Source organism: Callionymus lyra, chromosome 1, assembly GCF_982586985.1.
Source record: "Callionymus lyra chromosome 1, fCalLyr1.hap1.1, whole genome shotgun sequence".
NCBI classification, from domain to species: Eukaryota; Metazoa; Chordata; class Actinopteri; order Syngnathiformes; family Callionymidae; genus Callionymus; species Callionymus lyra.
The window spans coordinates 51,579,381-51,593,761 of record NC_141818.1 but is presented as its reverse complement, the minus strand read 5'-3'; the positions used below and the strand labels follow the sequence as shown (position 1 = coordinate 51,593,761).

At 37.2% G+C, this 14,381-nt stretch overlaps 1 protein-coding gene across 3 annotated transcripts in view; it reads right to left on the bottom strand.

Annotated features, from left to right (window-relative positions):
• LOC148090092 (uncharacterized) overlaps positions 1 to 2,595 on the bottom strand; it is a 99,253-nt gene extending 96,658 nt beyond the window's left edge. For all 3 annotated transcript variants that reach the window (XM_087812153.1, XM_087812162.1, XM_087812171.1), the window contains exon 1: positions 2,306 to 2,595. In XM_087812153.1, coding sequence (XP_087668279.1) covers positions 2,306 to 2,352 — 47 coding nt within the window. In that variant the 5' untranslated portion in view covers positions 2,353 to 2,595. The remainder of the gene's footprint in view (positions 1 to 2,305) is intronic.
• Between the last annotated feature and the right edge of the window lie 11,786 nt (positions 2,596 to 14,381).

Below are 14,381 nucleotides of genomic sequence, written 5' to 3'. Positions count from 1 at the left end.
TGTTTTGCTGACACAGCGCGGTTTAAATGATAGATATTTGGATGCAATAAGGGAAACCATGAAGTCGTATCATCTATCTGGTCCAGATGTGTTTTCCATCATCAGGATGAGTCATCAAAGACCAACAGAAGAGTCCGGGGGGTAAGTTGGCTGCGAGGCAGAAAGATAGTCCGAGACAATCTAATGCGAAAACTATTTGATTGATCATCGATAGATGAGCGCGTTCCAGCATCGCAGTCTCCAACCTTAAAGTTACATTTGAGTCACTGTTCAACCTTTATTTCAAGTAAAAACAAGGACACATTTATCTCTAAAAAGACTATTTGAAGTGTTGTGTGTACAACGTAAAAAAAAACGGTGGAATCCATGTTTGTTATGTTGCAGGAGCGGACGTGACGCGGAGTCATTTTCTTAAAGCTTTCAATTTTATTCTTTTAATATATTTGCATTTGACTTCAACTATGTTTTCAGGCTTTTAGGTCACCTTGACCCAGAGACAACACAAGGGATGAAACAAACACATTTGTTTTCAGGCTTTCGGGTCACTTTGACCCAGAGAGGACACACGGGACACCACAAACATGTCTGTTTTCGGGCTTTCAGATCACTTTGACCCAGAGACAACACAAGGTATATCACAAACACATTTGTTTCCAGGCTTTTGGATCACTTTGACCCAGAGACAACACAAGGGATACCACAAATACGTTTGTTATCTGGCTTTTGGGTCACTTTGAACCAGAGAGGACACACGGAATACCACAAACATGTCTGTTTTTGGGCTTTCAGGTCACTTTGACCCAGAGACGATACAAGGGATACCGCAAAAAAGTTTTTTTTATGGCTTTCGGGTCACTTTGACCCAGAGACAACACAAGGGATACAACAAACACGTTTGTGTTTGTGGAGACAACACAAGGGATACCACAAACACATTTGTTTTTGGGCTTTTGGGTCACCTTGACCCAGAAACAACACAAGGGATACCACAAACACGTTTGTTTTGGGGCTTTCTGGTCACCTTGACCCAGAGACAACACAAGGGATACCACAAACACGTTTGTTTTGGCGTTTTGTGGGTCACCTTGACCCAGAGACAACACAGGGGATACAACAAACACGTTTGGGTTTGTAGCGACAACACAACTTCCTTCCAGTCCAGGCAACACAAGAGAAAACACAAGGGTTAGTAGTAAGATGTGTCGCCATAGCAACCGAGCCTAACAAGCTGCGCCGCACAGTTCACAGACGGACGAAGACGTAAACAACAACGAGACATAGAAGTACAAATTGACAACTTTACAGAACGTGACACTGATTGGTCGAAGTGTGCAGTTAAGAAATGCTTAATTTACAGAATTAAAAATTATAAATTATCACATATTTTTAATACACATACATATACATACATGTATCAAAATATTAAACTCCTTCAACCTCACTTTTACCGTCATCCTTAATCACCAACACATTGATTTAAACAAACCGTCGTGTGCGACACGTTCAATGACCTCAGATTTAAGTTTGTCATAATCTGGCTCGTGCACTTGGTCCAATAAAAGAAATCCTGCATGGTGTCACATCGCGCTGAATACCTCTGCCAAGGAGGTCAAGGCTGGAGGGAACAAGTGGTTCAACTTCACTGCAGTTACCACTCGAACCCAGGACGGTTTTCGAAGAGTTAGTCATTCAATCGTTTATAATTCAGCTTCTTGAACAACGAACCCCAGAGTCTTGAGTCAAAATATCTGCTTGTGTGTTTAGAAAACATGATTCTACCTCATGAATATTCATACTTTCATCATGAATATTCATACTTTCATTATCGTGATGCGTTAATAATTCATTTCCACACTTTATTGTTTTGGAAATGAACTAAAAAAAAGTCTCCACTGACATGAAGCCTCAGCACTTTACTTCCAGCCAAGTCTCTCTTGATATGATGCAATGATGGGTTTTTTTAAGAGTGATGAGAGAGAGAGAGAGAGAGAGAGAGAGAGAGAGAGAGAGAGAGAGAGAGAGAGAGAGAGAGGGAGGGAGAGATAAAAAAAAAACAACGAAAAAACTCTCCTCCTCTCATACATTTTCTGGAAGAGGGAAAAGAGTCCCACTCACTTTGGCAGCTCGTTTGGAGATCCGATCCAAATCAAGTGCACATGTTCTCGGGAGAGCGCGTGCTTATTACTGTGTAATAGAGGCGTCATGACGTGCACGAGCAGGTAATGGTGGAGCAGATGTTTGTTTGTTTTCTATTGTGATGAGAGGAGGAAGAAGAAGAAGAAGAAGAAGAGAAGAAGTGACTCACCCCCCGACTCCAGAGGTTTTGGAGTTCAGGGCATTTTCTGGCTCCATCTCTTGTTACTTCATTCTTTCCTGAGAGTTGGTACAATCCAGAGCCAGAGCTTTCGGTTTTTCCATCCCAGGTGTGTCAGGAAGAAGATCAGCGTTAAAAGAAAAATAAAAAATGAAAAGAAGATTGAATTCAATGAAAAAAACCTCCTTTTGCGTCGCTGTCAGTGACCAACTCTCCACCTGCACCTCCTTCTCACTGTCCGGGAAAAGTGTCTCTCCAGGAGAGGAGGAAGTGTGTGTGGATCGTGGATAGTGTGTGTGGAGAGTGTGTGTGGAGTTGCTAAATGAAAGTTTGTATGAGGAACGAGGGGGAGGAACACACGCCTCCCTCGGTCGCGCTCAGCTGATTTCCCAGCGAGACAAACCGAGGAGCAGCAGCAGATTTTCACAATAAAAGCCCCGAGACTTGAGCGGGAACCTTTGGAGCAGAAACACAAGAGAGGATCAAACACACTGTCAATGAACCGGTGAGACCATGAGTATGAGAGGATACTATCATGTGTTTTCTAATCAACTAATGTGTGTGTGTTTGTGTGTGTGTTGTTGTGATGTTTGACTCGATCGTGTCATCAGTGTGTGTTGTTGTGATGTGTGACTCTATTGTATCATCAGTGTGTGTGTGTGTTGTTATGATGTGGGACTCTATTGTGTCATCAGTGTGTGTGTGTGTTGTTGTGATGTGTGACTCTATTGTATCATCAGTGTGTGTGTGTGTTGTTATGATGTGTGACTCTACTGTATCATCAGTGTGCGTGTTGTTGTGATGTGTGACTCTATTGTATCATCAGTGTGTGTGTGTGTTGTGATGTGAGACTCTATTGTATCATCAGTGTGTGTGTTGTTGTGATGTGTGACTCTATTGTATCATATGTGTGTGTGTGTGTAGTTGTGATGTGTGACTCTATTGTATCATTAGTGTGTGTGTTTTGTTGTGATGTGTGACTCTATTGTATCATCAGTGTGTGTGTTTTGTTGTGATGTGTGACTCTATTGTATCATCAGTGTGTGTGTGTGCAGTTGTGATGTGTGACTCTATTGTATCATCAGTGTTTGTGTTTTGTTGTGATGTGTGACTCTATTGTATCATCAATGTGTGTGTGTATTGTTGTGATGTGTGACTCTATTGTATCATCAGTGTGTGTGTTTTGTTGTGATGTGTGACTCTATTGTATCATCAGTGTGTGTGTGTTGTTATGATGTGGGACTCTATTGTATCATCAGTGTGTGTGTGTATTGTTGTGATGTGTGACTCTATTGTATCATCAGTGTGTGTATGTGTTTTTATGATGTGTGACTCTACTGTATCATCAGTGTGTGTGTGTTGTTGTGATGTGTGACTCTATTGTATCATCAGTGTGTGTGTGTGTTGTGATGTGTGACTCTATTGTATCATCAGTGTGTGTGTTGTTGTGATGTGTGACTCTATTGTATCATATGTGTGTGTGTGTGTGTAGTTGTGATGTGTGACTCTATTGTATCATTAGTGTGTGTGTTTTGTTGTGATGTGTGACTCTATTGTATCATCAGTGTGTGTGTGTTGTTGTGATGTGTGACTCTATTGTATCATCAGTGTGTGTGTGTGCAGTTGTGATGTGTGACTCTATTGTATCATCAGTGTTTGTGTTTTGTTGTGATGTGTGACTCTATTGTATCATCAATGTGTGTGTGTATTGTTGTGATGTGTGACTCTATTGTATCATCAGTGTGTGTGTGTTGTTGTGATGTGTGACTCTATTGTATCATCAGTGTGTGTGTGTGTTTTATATGTGTGACTCTATTGTATCATCAGTGTGTGTGTTGTTGTGATGTGTGACTCTATTGTATCATATGTGTGTGTGTGTGTGTGTAGTTGTGATGTGTGACTCTATTGTATCATTAGTGTGTGTGTTTTGTTGTGATGTGTGACTCTATTGTATCATCAGTGTGTGTGTTTTGTTGTGATGTGTGACTCTATTGTATCATCAGTGTGTGTGTGTGCAGTTGTGATGTGTGACTCTATTGTATCATCAGTGTTTGTGTTTTGTTGTGATGTGTGACTCTATTGTATCATCAATGTGTGTGTGTATTGTTGTGATGTGTGACTCTATTGTATCATCAGTGTGTGTGTTTTGTTGTGATGTGTGACTCTATTGTATCATCAGTGTGTGTGTTTTGTTGTGATGTTAACAAAACTATTTAACATGTGTGGTAAATAATCTAGTGATCGACATATGTTGGCTGGGCGGCAAAGCGTCATGGGAGCTGTTCAGGTTGATTTATGGTTACAGGTTGATTTCAGTATCTTCACCCTAAATACACAATCTATTATAAAGTTGTACTTGTGTTCAAGATTGAATGTATGATAATTGTTAAGTTGATAAGTTGTATTGTCTCCAACTAACTCTGTACATTTAAAGCGCTCCTCACACTCTAAGATCATGGTTCTCAGCCTGTGTTGCATATAAGATCTTCCCCAGGAGGAAAAGTTCCAGGATCTTGGCCCGGGGGCCCTCAAGAGACGAAAACTGTTTATTTTGATATTATTATATTTGATTATGGTTGAAAATGAAAGAAGATAGAATAGAATAGAATAGAATAGAAAATGTTTATTCAACCCCAGAGAGGAAACACACTTTTACAACAGCACAGTTGAAAAAAATAAAGTGCAAGGAAAAAAGAAATAATAAAAGCCAAAAAAATGTGATAAAGAGTAAGAAGAGAGAGAGAGCTGTTGTAACAAGCTGCTGCTCGGGCAGCGCCATCTTATTTAGATGAGGGTTTTTAACTGTAATTTTTTTTCTTAAAATTCCAACAGGATGAAACCTGATGTTGACGAGAGGATGTTTGATCAATCTTCAGAGTCCACTAAATGGTAGGGATGTGTCGATGAAGCTTCATGAAACAGTGTCATTATCTTCAGAGTCCACTAAATAATAGTGATGTGTCGATGAAGCTTCATGAAACAGTGTAATTATATTCAGAGTCCACTAGATGGTAGTGATGTGTTGATGAAGCTTCATGAAACAGTGTCATTATCTTCAGAGTCCACTAGATGGTAGTGATGTGTTGATGAAGCTTCATGAAACAGTGTAATTATATTCAGAGTCCACTAGATGGTAGTGATGTGTCGATGAAGCTTCATGAAACAGTGTCATTATCTTCAGAGTCCACTAAATAATAGTGATGTGTCGATGAAGCTTCATGAAACAGTGTCATTATCTTCAGAGTCCACTAAATGGTAGGGATGTGTCGATGAAGCTTCATGAAACAGTGTCATTATCTTCAGAGTCCACTAAATAATAGTGATGTGTCGATGAAGCTTCATGAAACAGTGTAATTATATTCAGAGTCCACTAGATGGTAGTGATGTGTTGATGAAGCTTCATGAAACAGTGTCATTATCTTCAGAGTCCACTAGATGGTAGTGATGTGTTGATGAAGCTTCATGAAACAGTGTAATTATATTCAGAGTCCACTAGATGGTAGTGATGTGTCGATGAAGCTTCATGAAACAGTGTCATTATCTTCAGAGTCCACTAAATAATAGTGATGTGTCGATGAAGCTTCATGAAACAGTGTCATTATCTTCAGAGTCCACTAGATGGTAGTGATGTGTTGTGAGCTTCATGAAACAGTGTCATTATCTTCAGAGTCCACTAGATGGTAGTGATTTGTTGATGAAGCTTCATGAAACAGTGTCATTATCTTCAGAGTCCACTAGATGGTAGTGATGTGTCGATGAAGCTTCATGAAAAAGTGTCATTATCTTCAGAGTCCACTAGATGATATTGATGTGTTGATGAAGCTTCATGAAAAAGTGTCATTATCTTCAGAGTCCACTAGATGGTAGTGATGTGTTGATGAAGCTTCATGAAACAGTGTCATTATCTTCAGAGTCCACTAGATGGTAGTGATGTGTTGATGAAGCTTCATGAAACAGTTTCATTATCTTCAGAGTCCACTAGATGCCGTCTCTGCACTATTTTCCTTTGTTGTGAACTGTTCTAATGAAACATCATTTGTAAATTGATGGCGCCACCTACTGACCTCTGAACAACATGATATGTTTTATGAAACTTCATCAACACATCACTAGTATTTGCAGGAGATATTATTACAAAAGAGCATGAATTGCAAAAGTGAAGCTTTGGTTGCAAAATAAATTTTGAAATATATATATTATCAAAATAACTAAAGTAAAAATAAATTTATATTTACATCAAATAAACCTTTTCAATGATTAGTACAACCTTGAGTCTGAAACCAACAAGCAGTAGCTGTTAAATAAAGAATTATTTTTATTCATTGTATTAGTGTTAGTATTTAGGATTTAACTTTTATTCTTTATATTTACATTCTATTCTATTATGTTATTGTTATATTGGGTTAATTTTTAACTGTCTGGAAATAACAATTGTTTATTACAATTTTCTTATTCTAAAGATCTCACCAAGACTCTTACTCTTATTTGTTTTCTTTTCAGACATTATTTTGCTCCAGAAATGTTTTTTTTTAATCTGCAATATTTAATAAAATCCGCAATATTTAATGAATATTTCATATATATATATATATATATATATATATATATATATATATATTTATATATATATATATATATATATATATTTATATATATATATATTACATTGAAATAAACATGTTGATAATATACATATCAAAATAGAATAATACATATAATATATATACAGTGGACTGTGAAGAATAATATATCTATATCTATATCTTTATATATATCTATATCTATATACATAGATATATACATAGATATATATATATATATTATTCTACTTTGATATGTAAATTATCAACATGTTTATTTCAATTAAATCTTCTGTGAGAACGAACATGAAAATACCTCAAGACACAATAACAGCTTGAGAAACTAATCCATATTTATTGTTCATATACTGATCAATAAAGTTGCTTAGATGACATGAAATATTGATCAGGGTATAGATTTGTACACTTGATATTTGTAGATTTGTTATTTCGTAGCAATATTTCTATGCGGGGGCTTCGTTAACAGGCTCGTCGTCGATCGGTGTGGAAAATAATATCAGGATATTAGTGAGTAACTGAGTTTTAACCGAGTCACTTATTTCAGGCTCATCAAGAAATGCTAGTGCCCTCTGGTGGAGGATCAGAGAACTACACTATCTCTGGAGGAGGTTAAAGGAGACACTGTGCTGATCATCAACACATATTCGTGGGAGGATCTTCTGATTTGTGTCGCTCCGGGGACCAGACGAGCGAGTCGCTCAACATCTGCGTCTTCCTCTCGCCAGAGTAGCAGAGCAGTGTTGCCAGACGAGCTGATGTCGTCGTCCGATGTGAAATTCCTGCTCCTCAGAGAGTTCCTCCGTGACCCGTCTTCAGCAAACACCGAACAGAGCCGTGATTCAAGCGCCTGCAACCGGATCCACGTCCTGGAACACAGAGCCCTTCACGGGCCGGACACGCAGGAAGAAGAAGCTCAGCACCTTCGCCAGGTACCTGTCGAGACCAGATCTTTTGTTACTGCACCAACAAGGACTGGCAGTGTCTGCGCGAGCCGCCAGGAAATCAAACTCTCCCGGGAGCTCAGGTCCACGGACAGGATCCTGAGGAAGTGAGACATCACAAGTTCATTTAATACATGAGCCAGCAGTCATGTGACTGTATTTATGTGGCTCTCATGAGGTCAATGTATTTAAGTATTTATCTCTATTCATTACTAGTGATGTGTTGATGAAGCTTCATGAAACAGTGTCATGTTGTTCAGAGGTCAGTAGGTGGCGCGGTTTCATGAAGCTTCATCAACATATCACTACCATCTAGTGGACTCTGAAGATAATGACACGGTTTCATGAAGCTTCATCAACACATCACTACCATCTGGTGGACTCTGAAGATAATGACACTGTTTCATGAAGCTTCATCAACACATCACTACCATCTAGTGGACTCTGAAGATAATGACACTGTTTCATGAAGCTTCATCAACACATCACTACCATCTAGTGGACTCTGAAGATAATGACACTGTTTCATGAAGCTTCATCAACACATCACTACCATCTAGTGGACTCTGAAGATAATGACACTGTTTCATGAAGCTTCATCAACACATCACTACTATCTAGTGTACTCTGAAGATAATGATACTGTTTCATGAAGCTTCATCAACAAATCACTACCATCTAGTGGACTCTGAAGATAATGACACTGTTTCATGAAGCTTCATCAACACATCACTACCATCTAGTGGACTCTGAAGATAATGACACTGTTTCATGAAGCTTCATCAACACATCACTACTATCTAGTGGACTCTGAAGATAATGATACTGTTTCATGAAGCTTCATCAACACATCACTACTATCTAGTGGACTCTGAAGATAATGATACTGATTCATGAAGCTTCATTAACACATCACTACCATCTGGTGGACTCTGAAGATAATGATACTGTTTCATGAAGCTTCATCAACAAATCACTACCATCTAGTGGACTCTGAAGATAATGGCACTGATTCATGAAGCTTCATCAACACATCACTACCATCTGGTGGACTCTGAAAATAATGACACTGTTTCATGAAGCTTCATCAACACATCACTACCATCTAGTGGACTCTGAAGATAATGACACTGTTTCATGAAGCTTCATCAACACATCACTACCATCTGGTGGACTCTGAAGATAATGACACTGTTTCATGAAGGTTCATCAACACATCACTACCATCTAATGGACTCTGAAGATAATGACACTGTTTCATGAAGCTTCATCAACACATCACTACCATCTAGTGGACTCTGAAGATAATGACACTGTTTCATGAAGCTTCATCAACACATCACTACTATCTAGTGGACTCTGAAGATAATGACACTGTTTCATGAAGCTTCATCAACACATCACTACCATCTAGTGGACTCTGAAGATAATGACACTATTTCATGAAGCTTCATTAACACATCACTACCATCTAGTGGACTCTGAAGATAATGACACTGTTTCATGAAGCTTCATTAACACATCACTACCATCTAGTGGACTCTGAAGATAATGATACTGTTTCATGAAGCTTCATCAACAAATCACTACCATCTAGTGGACTCTGAAGATAATGACACTGTTTCATGAAGCTTCATTAACACATCACTACCATCTAGTGGACTCTGAAGATAATGACACTGTTTCATGAAGCTTCATTAACACATCACTACCATCTAGTGGACTCTGAAGATAATGATACTGTTTCATGAAGCTTCATCAACAAATCACTACCATCTAGTGGACTCTGAAGATAATGGCACTGTTTCATGAAGCTTCATCAACACATCACTAATGGAAACACAATTGAAATGTATAGATTTTTTTTTTTTAATATTGACTTTATTTTGTGGAAAAATGTTTATCGAAGAAAGAACTTCAAATGAATAATGATGAAAATGGTGAAAACCTCCCAATATTAGTTTTTGACTTGTGATAATATTTTCCCTCCTGTGACTGAAGTAAACACAATTATTATCATAAAACACAATCGATCTGAAGCGAAGTCGTCAGTATAACACTTGCTCCTCCAGTAACGACCTCTGCTGCTGCTTGACATTTCCACGCGATGATCTTCTCCGTATCGATCGTTCCTCTAAATGTCAACACAACAATACCAGCGTCTCGACTCACACACCATTGTCACCTGCAGCTGATAAACACCAGAACTAATGTGCGTCTGTAACATTGAGCGGCTCTGATGTGAACGACTCGTCCTCTTCATCGGGTCAGAACTCTTTATCTCTGCCGTGATCCATCTCTTCTGCACATGGATGAGACTCAAACCCTCCAGAGACTCACAGCTGCAGGAAATGGATCCGAAACTGAGTCTCAGGAGGATTTAATCACTAATGTAAGGCCTGATGTAACTGTTATCAAACAATCTTTTAAATACAATCAAAAAATGTTCAACTATAATCAAACAATCTTTTAAATACAAGCAAACAATTTTCAACTATAATCAAACAATTTTCAACTATAATCAAATAATTTTCAACTATAATCAAACAATTTTCAACTATAATCAAACTGTTTTCAACTATAATCAAACAATTTTCAACTATAATAGAAACATTTTCATCTATAATCAAACAATTTTCAACTAAAATCAAACAATTTTCAACTATAATCAAACAATTTTCAACTATAATCAAACATTTTCAACTATAATCAAACAATTTTCAACTATAATCAAACAATTTCAACTGTAATCAAACAATTTTCAACTATAATCAAACAATTTTCAACTATAATCAAACAATCTTCAACTATAATCAAACAATTTTCAACTATAATCAAACAATTTTCAACTATAATCAAACAATTTTCAACTAAAATCAAATAATTGTCAACTATAATCAAACAATTTTCAACTAAAATCAAATAATTGTCAACTATAATCAAACAATTTTCAACTATAATCAAACAATTTTCAACTATAATCAAATAATTGTCAACTATAATCAAACAATTTTCAACTATAATCAAACAATTTTCAACTATAATCAAACAATTTTCAACTATAATCAAATAATTGTCAACTATAATCAAACAATTTTCAACTATAATCAAACAATTTTCAACTATAATCAAACAATTTTCAACTATAATCAAACAATTTTCAACTATAATCAAACAGTCTCTTCTGCAGGTTCTGCCGTGTACGAGAGGAGACGTGGAACAACACGCGTGATTGGTCGCAGTGATGTCAGGTTCGAGGGAGAAGACAAAGCTTTGATTGTGTTTCTGCAGCAGAACAAAGTGGAGCAAACATAGGTTTTTGTTAGAGTCTCGCAACCATTCTGTGAGTAAACAACACGTTAAATGAGGCAAACAGGTAAATAAACACACACTGTGTTCACAGCAGAGTGGAGAGATATTTGGCACGAGGTCACATGAGGAATAGTTGAAAATTGTTGGATTATATTTGAAAATTGTTGGATTATAGTTGAAAATTGTTGGATTATATTTGAAAATTGTTGGATTATAGTTGAAAATTGTTGGATTATAGTTGAAAATTGTTGGATTATAGTTGAAAATTGTATGATTATAGTTGAAAATTGTTTGATTATAGTTGAAAATTGTTGATTATAGTTGAAAATTGTTTGATTATAGTTGAAAATTGTTTGTTTATAGTTGAAAATTGTTTGATTATAGTTGAAAATTGTTGGATTATAGTTGAAATTTGTTAAATTATAGTTGAAAATTGTTTGATTATAGTTGAAAATTGTTTGATTATAGTTGAAAATTGTTGGATTATAGTTGAAAATTGTTTGATTATAGTTGAAAATTGTTTGATTATAGTTGAAAATTATTTGATTATAGTTGAAATTTGTTAAATTATAGTTGAAAATTGTTTGAATTTAGTTGAAAATTGTTTGATTATAGTTGAAAATTGTTAAATTATAGTTGAAAATTGTTTGATTATAGTTGAAAATTGTTTGATTATAGTTGAAATTTGTTCAATTATAGTTGAAAATTGTTTGATTATAGTTGACAATTGTTTGATTATAGTTGAAAATTGTTTGATTATAGTTGAAAATTGTTTGATTATAGTTGAAAATTGTTTGATTATAGTTGAAAATTATTTGATTATAGTTGAAAATTGTTTGTTTATAGTTGAAAATTGTTTGATTATAGTTGAAAATTGTTTGATTATAGTTGAAAATTGTTGGATTATAGTTGAAAATTGTTGGATTATAGTTAAAACTTAATTGTGTAAGTGACAGCTGATGTTGTCCTGTCAGGGAAAAGTAGACAATCTTGAAATAAGATGTCGTCTGACAGAACGACATCAGATACTCCGATCCTCGAGGAAACTGAGACAACCCGGCGGATTCCTGCTCAGCTCGGTCCATGATCTGGTGAAATTCAATCAAAGGACTCTTGTACCATCGCGAGGTTGGTTTCGGAGCAGATGAAGATCGCAGACGCCGGACAAAGATGTCAGTGTCGCTCACCGGAGGAGGATCCATGTCTTCAGTGAAGGCCTTGTTCAAAATCAACCTGAGATATGAAGCAGGAGCCGTCATTTACTCCATGTTCTCTTGATACGTCTCAACGTTTTTCAGGGTTTTACATTGGGTCTTTTTACGCTGCCGTCTCCAATGTCGGGGCCATGACCTGTTGAGTCACTGTGCTAATGGCTAGCAACAGAAACAATCTTACACTGGGTTTCAAATAGCGCACCATTCAAAGTGCACTGCTTTACAATACACTGTAAGTCAGTGCACTTAATTGCCTTGTGTGAAAAATGTATCAGGGGTAGTACTGACTCAAATCAAACTCTGCTGCTACACACTAACAGGAAATGACTCGACAGCTTCTTCTTCTACTACTTTTTAACACTGATTGTAACCAGTCGTTGAAACACTATCACTGACGCTTGACAACACTTTTCTCCAATTGAAACAAGTTATTAAGTTGTGTTTTATTGTTTTATTGTTGTTGTTGTTGTTGTTTTGTGGTAAAATTAGTGTTTTCTCAGGACATATACGCCGGTATCTGCTCCGAAGATGCGTCGTCAGTGACGTTTCTTTACGTCATCTACGTCACTAAGATGGCGGCCATTTAGGGTGGAAAGTGTCCATCGATCCATACTCAATTTTATGGCCTTTTGAGTGCTCATTGCGCACTACATTTTTGCAAACTGTTCATCAGGAAGCACTTGTGCACTCAAAATATTAAGTGCAGAGGTGCGTTATTTGTGATACACCATCAGACATTTTATATGTAAATAGATATAATGTTTGCCTGAAATGACTGTAACCACAGAAACATTTTTCAAAAATCTCAAACAATCCACTTTCTTTAAATCTTATTTTATGAGGAAACTTCTTTTCTGTTACTTGTTTATACTATTGACAGTTGAAGTGGTGGATTACAGACGAACTCCTATTGAGGCACAGCTGCTGGTAATCTGTCAATCATCCTGCCTTTATTTACATTGGACTTTCTACAGACCGGCGTTAGATCGTTTTAAAATCTCCCTCGTTTCTTGTTTTTGTTTTTAACTTCTGGATTGTTATTTGGGACACTTTGATTTTTTCTGCCTCTTTTCCATCAGTGCTATACGTTACTTGTGCCGTGCCTCAAATCTCATACTTCACTTAGTGCACTGGTTAGTGTGCATCAGGATAGTGTACGTACTAACTAGTAACTAATTCTCCACGGATAGTATGTCTCAAATCAAACTCTGCTGCTACACACTAACAGGAAATGACGCAACAGCTTCTTATTCTACTACTATTTAACGATGATTGCACCTGTAAGTATATGCATATATATGTATATATATATATAAGATGGCGGTCGTTTAGTGTAGAAAGTGTCCATCGATCCAAACTCAGTTTTGTGGGTGTTTTAGTGACAATTTAGTGTGTATGGAGCACTACTTTTCAAATACTCATAATTGAGACGCACTTATGCACTAAAAATACTAAGTTTAAGTACACAAGTATGCGATCTCTTAATACCTGAATTGTTTACGCTGCCGTCTCCACGTGGGTGACCTTGAGTCATGGTGCTAAGAGGTGGAAACATCACTTAGACTGTTGTTTACCTGGATCTACACACGGTTCACAGAAGAACCAGAGAAGAACCAAACAGAACCAACATATTGGATCCTTAAAAACCTTTGTGTTGTGTTTGTGGTTCGTGAGCAGCTTGTCAGTCACACACCAGAGCAGGATGAAGACGTGTTGACGATGTTCAGGCGTCTCTCTCTCCGTCATCATCAAGTGTCCGTCAGCAGAGGATCATTCAGTCAGTGAAGGAACGAAGATCCAGCAGCAGCAGCAGCAGACGATAATTAGAACCACTGACAGCTTTGATCAGACGCCGGCTCCACATTTTCCGATGATTCAGCAGTTTTTTTCCCCGTGAAAAGCTTCTCCGGGTTCCGAAGAAGGTGGCGCTGATGAAAGCTTGTTTTTGTAGGAGAGCGTCGAAGGCCGGGAGGAGGTCTTCGTCTTCGGCTGATCCCGT